The sequence below is a fragment of the Vicugna pacos genome, chromosome 7, assembly GCF_048564905.1.
Source record: "Vicugna pacos chromosome 7, VicPac4, whole genome shotgun sequence".
Lineage (NCBI taxonomy): Eukaryota > Metazoa > Chordata > Mammalia > Artiodactyla > Camelidae > Vicugna > Vicugna pacos.
The window spans coordinates 66,726,785-66,740,892 of record NC_132993.1 but is presented as its reverse complement, the minus strand read 5'-3'; the positions used below and the strand labels follow the sequence as shown (position 1 = coordinate 66,740,892).

At 37.2% G+C, this 14,108-nt stretch overlaps 2 protein-coding genes across 6 annotated transcripts in view; one reads left to right on the top strand and one right to left on the bottom strand.

The window, feature by feature from the left end:
- Positions 1 to 626, bottom strand: part of ELAPOR2 (endosome-lysosome associated apoptosis and autophagy regulator family member 2) — a 660,265-nt gene extending 659,639 nt beyond the window's left edge. For both annotated transcript variants that reach the window (XM_072965097.1, XM_072965100.1), the window contains exon 1: positions 481 to 626. The gene's annotated coding sequence lies outside the window, so the exon portion shown is untranslated. The remainder of the gene's footprint in view (positions 1 to 480) is intronic.
- Positions 627 to 674: 48 nt separating this feature from the next.
- Positions 675 to 14,108, top strand: part of DMTF1 (cyclin D binding myb like transcription factor 1) — a 39,987-nt gene continuing 26,553 nt past the window's right edge. Inside the window, exons 1-5 of one of the 4 annotated variants that reach the window (XM_072965103.1) lie at positions 675 to 816; positions 2,608 to 2,742; positions 9,561 to 9,683; positions 10,883 to 10,999; positions 12,799 to 12,921. In XM_072965103.1, coding sequence (XP_072821204.1) covers positions 10,891 to 10,999; positions 12,799 to 12,921 — 232 coding nt within the window. In that variant the 5' untranslated portion in view covers positions 675 to 816; positions 2,608 to 2,742; positions 9,561 to 9,683; positions 10,883 to 10,890. The remainder of the gene's footprint in view (positions 817 to 2,607; positions 2,743 to 9,560; positions 9,684 to 10,882; positions 11,000 to 12,798; positions 12,922 to 14,108) is intronic. The other 3 variants (XM_015245738.3, XM_015245740.3, XM_006211868.4) reach the window with 3 other exon arrangements.

Sequence of the window (14,108 nt, the reverse complement as noted above, 5' to 3'; positions counted from 1 at the left end):
AAGAGTTGTAACAGGGTTCCAACCACTAACTCTTCCGACTTTCAAGGCTCTGAAACTCTTTGAAAACAAAAATCTCTACCGGAGTCCCTGGAGGCTTCCAGACTCTCTGGGGGCGGGGCCGAGTATTGGTTTTCTCTGAAAGCTCCTCAGGGAGAGCAGCCAGTGTAGAAAAGCAGCGCCTTAAAAGGCGTGCTGCGCCCTACAGGACACATTTCACCAAGAACTGCATTACACGCCCAACAGGTAACACCTGTACGCGCCTACGGACAGGCAGACAAAGTGAGAAAAGCCTGACACACAATTCCCAGCCTCTTAGACGCGGCTTTCAAGCCATTCCACGCGGCGGCTCCCTCCCCTCCGAACCCTGGGTAACTATGAAATTCGGCTTGCGGGGCCCAACTATCCCCGAGCCAGAAGGACCACAGTTGCGCCAAAGAAAGGAGGTCCTCCTCGTGGCGTCAGTAACGGGACAGTCAGTACCCAGATTTTCTAGCAGGAGGAGAGGGAAAAAACAGCCGACTTCAAACAGTTCGACAGAGTCTGAAGCACCAGTTCCCGAGACCTTTTTTCGCGCTCCGACTTGGCCGGAAGTGACGCCAGCAGTCGGCGCGCAGGGCCGCCCCAAGAGAGAGGAGGCCGGGCAGGGAAGCGTGCGGGGGCTGGAGGCGGGGCGCGGCCGTAGCTCCGTTTCCGGTGGCTCGTCGCGCTCGCTCACTCCAGCTGCAGCCACTCTTGCCCGTGGCTGCTTCCTCCATCCTGGTATTTTTTGGAGCCTCCATCCTGGTTCTTCCAAAGTGCCCGGACCCAAAACAGGAAGTAAGTGCGATGGAACCTTCAGGTCCCTACCGCCGCCAGGGCCGCTCCGCCCAGTGGAGCCTGTCCGGCCCCCTTGCTGCCCGCCTGCTCCCGCTGGCCGGCGCCAGCTGCCGGCGCTCGGGCACTGCGGGCGGGGTCGGAGCTGGGCCTTCGTGACGCTGAAGCCGCCGTCCCCGCACGCTCAGGCCAGGGCCTCCCTCTCGGGGCCGGGCCTCCGGCGGTGGCGTAGCCTGCAGAGCAGGGTAGTGAGCGGCCGCCGAGGCACAGACAGCAATCCGGCGGGGGCGGAAAATGGCGGCGGCTTCGGAGGAGCTAAATGGCGCCGGGACCCCTGGGGGTGGGGTGGGCCGGGAAGATGCCGGGGACGCGGAGAGTAAGGAAGCATTCCTTGCTTTCGCGTGGGGTTCCTTTTTTTTTATTTGTTATCTTTTCTGCTGTATTATGTGGTCCCATGAAGGAAGTGGGCTCAGGTGGGATTGAGAGTTTGGGCGGGTCTCGCCCCACCCCACCCCCGTTTTTTCCTTTTACCTTGTTTGCGTCTTAGGCTTTTCTCCCATCTGTAGTGTTCATTCTCGCTCGGCTGTTGATGGCCGAGGCGGAGGGGATCGGGGCTGCTGGCCGAACCATCTCTGTCAGGAGTCTTTTTTTTAAAAGGGAAAGACGGGCTGGAGTGCGGGGGAAAGAGTCCTAGACTGGCAAAGAACAGGAAAATGCGTCTGCAAAATAGGAATTGTCCTATTTTGCTGAATTCGGAGGAAGTTTTTTTTTTCCCATCTTCTTTATCTTTTAAAATAGACTGAGAATTTTTTCAGGTAATCTGCGGCATAAATTTGAAAATAGAGGTGGTCAAGTGCCGTTTTATGCAGTCGAATGATACAGCATGTGTTTTCAGAATAAAAATAATTCCGTGTAGATAAGAATACGTGATAAATCTACCAATTATGTAAGGCAGGACTCACTTTCCTGACTGAATTTGGAAATTCAAATTCAGTATGGTTCCTTTTCTCCATTCATCGTCGTGTACCTTCATGACAGTAGGTGAGGCTGTTTGTTGGGACATTTGACAAAAATGCATATTCTGTAGGATTACTTTCTAATATTTAGTATTTAAAGCTTAGAATAATAACCATTTGGAAGTATTTTATCTCTTAAGATTTTAGCTCTATTTTGAATTTGTGAAAGACAAACCGTTTACAGCTTTTAAGCTCCAGTTCAAGTAAAATACTTTTCCATTGTGTTGGAAGTTTTACAAACAGAAAAACTGTTTTCAGTTAAGGATTTTCGTGTTTTTCCATTGCTTCAGGTGTTTTTCTTGGAACTGATTTTAAATTTGTATTTCAGCCTTTTGAGTACTACTGCGCTTTGTCAATTTATTTTAGTAATTTGAGTAATTTACCACCACTTAAACGTTTAAAAACTGCGGTGATAATACACCAGAAAGAAACTTAGCTTTTTGCTATGATGGTGTGTTGGTGGTAAGATTTCATTTATTAGGTTAAAACTTAGAGATTTAGGTAAGGTTTAGGAAGAAAATTAAAATTATATTTCTTGACGTTACAAAAAGTCTCAGGCTGTTTGAGTAAAATTTGGTGAGTTTTTCCCCTTCATACACAAGGGACAAAAACTAGCTTGATCGTTTCTGAAAATAACATTACGTGTTAGTTACGAAGAAAAGTACATTTTATGTTTTGTGATAACATTATTTTAACTCCCGTATGCTAAGTACTCTTATGTGCCAGCAAACAAGCTAATTTTTTTTTTTTTTTTTTTTTTTTTTTTTTACTATTTTAGTTGATAGGCTCACCCCCAAATATGCTTTTTTGGACTGATCTAGAACCTGCATATTCTGCGTGAATCTCTTTAATTGATTGCAGTTGAGCTAGATGGTGGAGCCAAAATGCTATTGCCCTGTCTTCATCAAAATCAGTAAGTACTGGGCATTGCATACTTATATAGAACTTTATGTCCATACTTTGAGCAGTTATATGAATAAATACATGCTACATGATCATTTTACTCTGGGTGTTGAGGTTTTAGAAATATTTTGAGGGGAAGCAGTCACAAAAGTGTTTGGGTTAGGATTTGAGCTTTGAGAACAGAGCGTGGCTGGGGAATGGTTACTGGTGAGAATTATATTTTTTTAAAAGGTGAGCGTCCTCTTTAGTCCCCCCCCCCCTTTTTAAGTTCTCTATTTTTACAGGCTTTTTTTAAGATGGAGAAAACTTATCTCATTTCAGCCCCAAGGCAGCAGGAGAGATAAGTGCATTTGTAAGGTTAGATATTACTAATTAATATTGAAATGAAAACAACAAAACTAGTCCTTACCTTTCCTGCATAATGTTTATCTTTCTGCTCGTTTTATCTCCTTAGCATCTACAGACTTAATTTTTATTAATGTTGTAATAAACTTGTATGTCCTGAAGATAACATCTCATTATTTTATTTTAAACATTTTTGCTTTTTTCATGCTCCTTTAAGTATACTGGCTTAAGTTAACACTTGTGAGGATGAATAAAATAATGTGAAACAAGTATCCCGAGGAATTTACAGCCCGTCACATAGATGTTAAAATATCGAGGGGGTTGGGAAGAGTGTTTTGTTGTAAAGACTGTGAAACTTAAAACAGCAATAAAGATTAGGAAGAGTTCTACTTTTTTAATATCATAGGTAAAGGCTGTCTATTTAACTCTGAAATGTAACCTGCCTTCTCAAAATGGAGCTCTCTTTTTTGGTAGTTTTCTCTTCATTTTTAACATTTTTTTTCTCATACAAAAGGATTCCTTAGGAATTGATATACTTCAAAATGTTTTGCAAATTCACCTCCAAAGCCTTGTCTATCCTCAAATGGTATGAAATGACCAAGGGCCTTAAATATAAAATGTAGTTATCAGATGTATGTAGCATTTGTTTGCATTCATACCATTTCTCCCCTTCAATTTTATTTCCTTTTGTGAGAGGATTCTTGCAGCAGAAATCACAAATAGGTTTTGTTTTTGTTTTGATTCCATAAAGGTAAATGGCAGATAAAAGAAGGAACCTGTTTATTGTGTCATCTTTTTCAAGTTTGTGGAAAGATCCCATTCCATGACTGAATAACAGAAAGAGGTTGTCATGAAAAAGCATACTAGAGAGCCCTTTATGAGCAATTTAATCATTTTGTGTGTCTGTGTGTGTGTGTTAACCTTATCCTATTTTTTTAGCTGTCATTTTAGCTGTATGCACTGTTGGGTTGTCAGTCCATTCTTCTAAATACCTGGTTGTCAAAGCTGATCTTTATGGAGCATCTTCATTGAGGTGTTATGCAGCAAAAGAAATGCTCATTAGCCTTTTTTACTGTGTATGTGTATTTTAGTATCTGTTTAAAAATTGGCTTCAGTGTAAACCAGAGGACTATAGTGATAATTTATTCCCTTTAAAGAACTTCTGATGACGCTTTGCATAAAGGACTCAGTTTTAAAAGAACAAAATCTTAAAATGTAGCCAAATGCACATTATATAGCTCTTAAATCTTAAATCATTTTCACTAGGTGAAAACCAACATTTTAAAAATAAGCAATATGATTTTATTGCCAAGCCAGGTATGAAATGCTGCACCTTGAAATGAATCATACTTGTGAGTATTTTTTTTTAACTCTAGGAATGTCATTGGTAATAGAAATCAACATCTTAAACAATTAAAGCCTGTTGTAATAAACTCCGTTAATATCTTTATTGACATTTTGTGATATATGGTCATACTGTCTTAAAACCAAGCCATAGTGAACATTAGTTAGGTACCTTAATTCAGTATGCTTTATCTTCATTTATAACTCGCTTCTCAAACTTTTCCACAAAGTATACAGAAGAGCAAATCCGTGGGGGCCTGGGATCATATTCCAAAGCATTAAACCTCAAGTGTTAAGTTGTCTCCATTCCTATCTTTAATAAAATCAATATTCAAGATGTTATTCTGTGGCTTTGTCTATTTTCTGACATCCCTCTACATACTTAAGTTCAGGATGTAGGAATTTGTTACCTGTTCTTTTTCACTAAGACTTTCTATTTAGCGAAGAATTTTCATTCCTTCAAAATAAAAAATATTTTAAAACATATCTTTTGAATTCTTTGTTATACATTTCTAAGCAAATTCCCCTATAAGCGTTTCCTAAGGTGTTAGTTATGCACCACCAAAGGTATGGTGGTGGCCAGTGTGGAGTTTATAATAACAAGATCAAGATCTTAAAATAAAAATGTTCAGTAATAGATTAATGGTTAGATAAGTTTAAATACTATGTACCCACTTAAAATGCGATGCAAAAATAACTAGTAATACTGAAAAATGCTCCTCATAAAGTAAGTGTGAAAAAGTTATAAAAGGTGTGACAGTATGTTTACTGTATTGTAAAAACGATTTAAAAAATAGGTATATTGATACATGGGTAAAGGATTTGGAAGATCCTCACACACACACGAAAAGAGGAATATGATTAATTTTCTAATGTTGGGCCAGGGGAAAAAAAGACATCTGAAAACTACATGTGTCCTTACTGCCTTACTAGTTGAATTCTGCCAGAAACTTTGCCTCAGGTAGTGTTTCTCAATCTTTGACTCATCCAGTAAAATGCTGGTGCTATATGTTCTATAGCTTGCTTAATTTCCCCTTATAAAAGTATCTTATACTGAATGTTTTTCACACCCTGTAGTCTCATCCCATCTTTCAGTGTAGAAGTACAGCTCCAAGCATCAAGGGAAGTAAATGTTACATCTCTACTAATGAAATCCAACCTTCCCACTTGTACTGTGTTTGGGAACCAATACAAATTTATCTATAGAACTAGTCTCAAAACTAGGAAGAAATGCCACTTTTCTTGATTTGATCTAGTTTTTAGAATATTACGATACTCAGTTGCCCAATAAATCAGGACAATTACGTAAACTGATGGAAATACCAGTCTTAAGGTAATCCATTCAGTAAAAATTTTTCATCAATACTGGAATGGAGTGGAATGAAGGACTCATTTCTTTAAATTCTGTGTTAAATAACAGATCCAAGAGTTACGGGTCTTTTGGTTCCACACAGAGTAGTATCTTGTTTATTAGGAGCTATAAATGTAAACAAATATATTTCTCACTTAAATATGAGTATATATAGGTACTCTTATAAGAGTCTTGTACCACATTTCAGGTATTTTCTTGATTTAATTAGTATATTGTTGAAGATAGTCACCAAATGATGGAAACATGCCAAAATGCCATTTCACCAATTAAAATGGCTGTTAAAAAGTTTCTCCTTTTATGTTCTCATTTCTAGTAAAATAATAATAATAATGCATATGGTATGACCCATGGGCTGATGGTGTGTATTTATTTGCCCTAAAGAGAAAAATTAGATGTTAGAATTGGAGATCTTGATACATTTCCCTCATAAACCAAATAGGGAACGGGTTTAGAAGTTAAGGATAGTTTCATATATAATGAATTAGAATATGAGACACTAAAATGCTCTGTTCCTTACTATCATAAGTTGATTTGACCAACATTTCTCAGTTACTCTGTAATGATAAAATACAGATGCACTCCAAATGACAGCTGTCTTGACCCTACTGCTAGTATCCTCTCTGCTTACCTTGAAAGCTAAACCTCATAAAAGACCTGTTTTGCATTACCTTCCATACTTCCAGTTCTCTAAATTCCAGTAGGTCATCAATGTTGAACGTATTGCCAGATCAAGTAGTTGCTTCTCCCGTTGTCTTATCCTCTCATCGGTATTTAACGAACTACTCCATGCTCCTTGAAAAAGACCTGTGTCTCTTAATATCTCTTAGTTTTCCTCCCTTATCCCTGGGTGGACCTTCTCGGCCTCCTTTCCTTCTTTGTGCATTGCTTGACTTCTCCAGAACTAGGCTGTCTTTTCTCACTTCTCTAGGTGATCTTCTCTTTAAAAACAATTTGCATGCCACTAACTCAGATTTATATGTCTAATCCTTGCCTGTTGAATTCCAGCTTTCAGCTGGCAACTTGACATCTTCATTTGGGTGCCTTATATCTCAATTTGTTAATACTAACAGTGAAAATATTTTTAGTGCACCAAAACTCAATCAGCTATTCAAGCCATAAGCCTAGGAATCATCTTGAAACAGCTCCTCATCTTTTATAATCTCCTTTCAGCAAATCCTGTCAACACTGCCTCCAGAATAAATCCTCTGTGCCGTATCCTTTAATTTCTGCCACTTATTCCAAATGACAGTGATCACTTGGACAACTGCTTTTCTTCATGACTTCCTTATCCATTCTCCGTATTGCAGTCTGAGTGATCTTTTAAAAATGTAAGTTTTATTTCCCAATTTAAAAGTCCTAGGATTTGTAAGGCCTTGTGAGATGTACCATCTTTTTCTCCAGCCTTAATTTCAGCCCCCAAAGGCTTGCAGCCTCTGCCATAGTGGCTACCTTTTTAACTCCCCTCCCAACAGACCAAACAGGTCCTACCTTAGGGATTTTGCTGTTGACCTGTTGGTTGTCTTGCAGTCACATACTTGAAATAGTGTCTCTTCATCTTACTGCTGAGGCAGTGTAAAGTAGCCATTAAGATAGGCTCTGTGTTTGTAGTATAACTATTTCTGTAAAAAGTGTCGGTGTCATGGGGGGATATATTGGCTTTCATATGCATACAATGACTGGAAGGAGGCATGAGAAATTGACTACATTGTCTACCTCCAGGGAGGTAGACTGGGTGACAGGAGAACTAGATAGAGTGGAAAGTAGACTTCACTGTTTAACCACCTTTACCTTTTGAATTTTGAATGATGTCAATCTCCAGGTGAGATTAAATACTAATAGATGCAGACCATGTAGCTCTAACAGCAAGAGGGGAAGAACCCCAGGAAAATGAATCTTACCTCTTGGGCTTAAAAGAAAAAGTAGTCACTATATACCAGTGCCTAGGGAGTGCCTGGCACATAGTGGGCACATGATATATATTTGCTGATTGAACAGATAAATGATGCTTGTTAATTAGCAGAGCAGCATAGAACCATTTACTCATCTCTAACGTGAATTACCAAACTTAAAAGTGGACCTAGTTTCCTGATTTAAAGCTAATATACTGCATAGGATACCTCTAACCAGTACAGGTTGTCAAGAATGAAATACTCTGATCTGGCTATTTCAGTCTCCTTTTTTCTTGTGCTATTATCTCATCATATCTTCTCAAATCGACCTTTATTTTTTCTTTTTCCCAATGTTCTAGATTAACTTGGGTCCTGAGATGACATTAAAATGCTAAACCAGTAACCATTTTGTACCTATCAAATGAGCAGTTGCACTGTTTTGTTTTGTTTTTGCTTTGTTGTTTCTTTTTAAATAAAAATACTGACACGGTTACTATGATTAGAGCTTACACCTCAATGGTGCTTACACCTCAATGGTTGAAATATAAATATGTACATCCTTTCTGGAAGATAGACTGCAGTATGATTTGAGTTTATTTTGTCGTATTCTTTGATCTAATAATTTTCTAATACTGTTTAAGGAAATAGAGTGTATAAATGTTTGCTTCAGTGTGTTACAGAAATGAAAAATTGGGAACAATGTTAATGTCCAGTGATAGGCTAGTTACTGAATAATGTTATGTTTTTATGTAGTGTAAATTTTAAACGATACAGAAAACCTCAGTTAAATACCTAGCTTGGTCTCCTTCACGTGTTTCAATATGAATGGACCCTAAAAAGCAGAATATAAAATTGCTTCCACAGTGTAATCTCTCTCTCACACACACACGCACACATCAGAGAGTGAACTATGATTTTGGTAAGTTTATGGAGGGTTTTAACTTTTCTTCTTTTTTTAACATTTCATTTCTCCATCTTAAGCAGTAGGTATTACTTTACAGACCAGATTTTGAAAACATTTTTAATGGATTCAGAAATGAGAACAACATGAAATCTAATAACTCGATGTTTCTCAAGCAGGATCTGTACCTGTTCCACTGCAGACTTATTTATATATAGCAGCTCTCAAAGATACCCATCCTGGAGAGGAGTTCTAATCAGAATACTGCAAAAATGAGAATTTTATTCATTGGTTTTTCCAAAATATCCTCTTGGACTCAAATCCTACTGTGCTTTTTAATTTTTGGTTGATCCTTTGGGATGAAAATTAGAAGCCTATTGAAAGAAACCTTTAAAAATCAATCATTTCAGGTTTTTTGAGTTTCTCATTACATTCAAAAGTTTGCTTGTTATTTACCTTTTCTGGCTTGATTGTTTAGTTTCTTTTTCCCACAGATCCCTAGGCATGGTTGTTAACAGATACTATATAATTTTTAATGCTTTAGGATGAAACATGGTACTACATGTAAAGAGAAGTATTAATTATTATAAAGCAAAAATATATAGTTACTGGTAATATTTATGGTACTACTAGTTAGTGCACATCTTAGGTCATGTCACACATACCCACTCTGCAGTCCACAGAACTGCTAGTGTCTTTCAACTTATTTTTCTGAGAAAGTCTGATTGCCTGATGAGGGACAGCTTGGGTTCAGAAACTGCCTGTAAACTAACTTAGTAGGTATAGGATCTCATCATTTCTGCCCTTTATTGGAGAACAGTTTTAGAGACTGATTTCCAAAAGTTGTCCTTAAAGAAGAATTCTGGTTTTGTCCTTCGTCTTCTAGTTGAGATGTCACAGAGGCCTGAGACTAGATTGTGATCAGCACACAGTTTGTTCTCAGTAAGCCTTATTGTATAATGCTGTTACTTTTTCAGAGTGTTGCAGAGGTAGGAACATGGGGGAGAAACAATCTGGATAACATGAAAGTGATGCTGGTGGCTGAGGGAAGGCAACTCGATTTTGTGGGAAGGGCTGTAGCTGATCCATCTGTTTTCTAGGTAAGCATTCCCTTGTTCCAAGGAACTCTCACCTCATGACTTGCAAATTTTAGTCATTACTAGATTCTGATCTCCATTTATCTTAAATTTGGGAATGGCATCTTAACCATTGTAAAATGAATAATGTCCTTTTAAAACAGTAATTTGTGTAGTAAAACTTGAATGAATCACTAGATCTTCACCGAGTGAATGTTACTAGTTTTAAGCTTTTCTGCCAAAGGAAAATGCATTTGTGCATCACTAGATCTTCACCGAGTGAATGTTACTAGTTTTAAGCTTTTCTGCCAAAGGAAAATGCATTTGTGCAAATGGCAAATATATGAACAGACTAATACCTTATATATAGGAACCAAATTAATATTGAGTGATTAATTTAATACACATCAAGGCTTATGTTCTCTGTATTATTTAGTTGGTAAAAAGTATGTGGACAAGACCAAAATTTAGTATTGAGGCAATGAACATTATCAGGTAAGCCCAAAGACTTCACCAGGCCGTTGATTACAATTCAGTGCATTTCCCCCTGTCAACCATGAGATCCTGTATTCTAAGACACTGATCATCCTGTCTGTCTGAACAAAAGGAAAGTAATATATGTATAAAATATCATAAAAGACACTTTAAGCAAAATCAGTTCTCTATTTCAAAAGAAGGCCTAAAAGCCTGGTTAATGATGGATGTATGTACTTGTTCAATATAATGAAAGAAACAGCAAGAAAAATTTTTTAATGTTCATATTTTTCACATAGTAGAACTTAAATACTTGTAAAAAGTGTTTTGGAGAAGTAATTCTTAGATTAAGATAAAAGTTTTGATACATCTTCTGCTAAAGAATCAGAAGTTAAATGCATATTTGACTATATCACAAAGCTACCAATAAACTGAAAAGTGGTGAGAGTTTTTACTAATATTGACAGGCAACTTGGAACAGATTTGATAAAAACAACGTTTAAAAAAGTAAATACTGTAGGTTTTTAATTAATCATAGCAGGCTGATTATTACAGCAAATTCTAAATAGTGGGTGTAAACATTTGAAAAACAAGTTTTAAAACCTGAACCATCATTGCAGTTTCACATAACAAGTACTGTAGGCAGGTACAGATTGTTGGGGTCTTTTAGGGGGATGATTGGGGGATACTTTATGTTCACGTTTGGAAATGATTTTTAAAATTCTGATGTGAAATCTGTTCTTACACAGATTTGAGTATGAGCACAGTTGAAGAGGATTCTGACACAGTAACAGTAGAAACTGTGAACTCTGTGACTTTGACTCGGGACACAGACGGGAACCTCATTCTTCACTGCCCTCAGAATGGTAGGAAAACTTGCTTACATACAATTGTGACTCTCTGGGTTTCTGGATTTCATGTCACCTATGATCCTCATTACTCAGACAGTTTAGGCTAGGACAGTGGAAAGGGAGGTTATCTCTTGAATAAAATTAATTTGTATTTTTATCTTTCTATTTTTAAAATATACTTTTGTATGTTTTTAAATTTACCATAAATTTTAACCTTTATGAATCTCATAACTATTTTATAAGTAGAATCTGTTGCACTTCTGAAGATGATGATGGATTAACTATAATATACTTCCTCTTTGATACCACTTGGTGCCAGCAGTATATATAGTACATTAGAAAATGGGGAAGTAATCCTGCCAGCGAGCATAGAACTTTTTTTTTTTGGATCGAACCTATTAGAGAATTTTACATGACTGTTTGAATAGGATTTAATATGACCATTTGTAATGAATTAAGATTGAACAGCCTTGAGGCTTATGATTTTGTTATTTCTCTACCTATTCCTTATGTTTATTATTTATTTTGCTTTTAAGTTCATCTTTGTTCAGCCTAGGTTCTGTCTTCTGTTTTCACTCAATGCTTAATCCCTGGGTTATTTCATTCAAACTTGTGGTTTAACTACTACCTAGCTACAAAAATGATTCAGACTTTTTTCTTTATTCTAAATTCTCTGTTTCTTTTAGGCACCTTAAATTTCACATATCCCAAGTTGAATTCTTTAACAAAATTCCCAGATCTAGTTCTCTTTTTTCTTTTGTCAATCAATTCCATTACTTAGTATCCCAGATTATAAATGTGAGTAGAAATAAATCCTTTTCTCATCTCCCCCATTCATTCTGTTGTGAAGACTTGTTGATAGTATTATGTTTTTTTAATCCATCCCTTCCTGTCTGTCTTAAGTCCTCCTTTCTGAGTTCACATTCTCATTTCTCACCTGGGTAGCCTTTTAAGCAGTCTCCCACCTCCAATTTATCTTTCAAACTGCTGGTGACATTGGTCATGATACTTAGTAGTATTAGAAGGTATGTTTTTGGTTAAGCTTCCCATGGCTTCTAGAATATACTTTAGGTTCTTTAATTTGGCACATAGGCCTCCCATCATCTTACTCAGCTTTCCTTCCAGCCTCATTTCCTGCCACATTTCGTGTATCTATCCAGCAGTCCACAGCTATGTTTATTTTCTAAACATACTTCAAGCTTTTCATACCTCAGTATCACTGCACATATTACTCTTACTATCAATAATAACCATTTTCCCTGGGCTTTGTTTCTTTTTGAAGTTCAAGACACCTTTTCCAGGAAACCTCTCTGCACCTCCAGTCTAAATTAAATGCCTCTCTGCTTATATAACAGTCTCTTCATTCCGCCTTCATAGTTCCTATTAAATCATTTTGAAATTGTTAGTTTAGTCATCCCCTCCACTATACTGTGAGCGCCTTGACAGTCAGGGTATCTCTCATTGTTCTGTGTCCCACACTTAACTAATGGTAGACATTCAGTAAGTATTTGTGAGTGAATTAAATGACCAAACCTTGTCTTTTATTTGGAAAGCCAAGTAGTCGACAGCACAAAAGTGTGATTTTTTAAAAGTGGCACCTTGTTCATAGTTCCTTATCATAAGAGTAGGAGTTGAGGTACTGCAGTAGGTGGAGAGAAAGCAGTGTCATTTTGAGTCCCACTTGCACAGCTGGGTTTAGTTAACTTAGCAAATCAGTAAGAAGATAGTTTCATAGTTACTACTTGTTGAAGATTTTGTTTTCTACTTGTTTGTTTGAAGACTCTGAGATTTTGGTTTTTGTTTTGTTTCATTAGAAGCTGATGAAATAGACTCAGAAGATAGTACTGAACCTCCACATAAAAGGCTTTGTCTGTCTTCTGAGGATGATCAGAGTATTGATGATTCTACTCCTTGTATATCAGTTGTTGCACTTCCACGTAAGTCACTGTGTGTTAAGAACAGAGTTTCCTTTTGAAATAAAAATTTAGATTGTGAGAGATTAATCTGGCATTTGAAGGTAGACTGAGACCCATTTTTTTCTCTTCATTTGGTCAAAAAAAAATCCCCAAACCCTCTTTTTAACCAACACTTAATGAGTGCTTATTTATATGCCAGGCATGGCTCTAAATGCTTTTATGTATATTGTCCAGTTTAACTTTCTCAACCTTTTTTTCTTAATTGTCCCCCAGAGCCTTTTTTGACATTTTTTCATGATCTTGCTCTCCTCCACAAAATTTTAATACCACAAATATACTGTTTTTTTTTTAATGTATGTATGTCCTTGCTTTCTTAATAAAGAGAATTAAGATTTTTTTTACCCCCTCTCCCAAGAAGCATACTTGCCTTCATTGAGAAAGCATGCTCTAGAGTAGCTTTTGTTATCCCTGTGCTATAACTCAGGAAACTAAGGCACAGAAAGGTATAATTAATAACTTGTTTTAGGTCATACGCAGGCATTCTGGTTCTTGTAGTTTATACTCTTAGCCCAATGCTGTACTGTCTCTTCATTTGACATATGGCTAAATGGAAGTTAGATAGGAGCCTGATTAGTTTATTCTGAGAAAGTTCTTAATGTGTTTATATTCCGCGATCATTTAGAGTAGATAGGATTCTAAGGAGGTACAGTATTCTGGGTGGAATGCTGTTGGTGAAAGACTATAACACACCAACTGTAATGTTCTATTCTTTGCTAAACAAATCAGAAATACAATCTGACTCTTGTTGAGCTGTGGTGGCCCTACAAAGCAGGAGTAGATACCTCAGTCCATAGCACTAGAGTTGGGACACAAGGCTGTTGGTGGCACTCTCTGCACAAAGGAGAGTCTTGTCATATCCAAGAACTTTTATTTTTGCACTCAGCATCAGGCAAGATCACATCATCATCCAGTGGGAGAAAACTAAGATAGGTTTTCATTGTGGAAAATCATGTCTTCGTAAGTAGATATGTATTCTGTATTTGGATTTAATTGCTTATTAAACTGAGCAGAAAGTAAGTCGTTTTATATAAGTTTACTATGACATTTTATTGAAAAATTGTGTTAATATTGCTAATACTGCTTGCAATTGTAGCATATACAAACATAATGTATTTCTACTTAAATGATCTTTCCTTCTAATGATGATT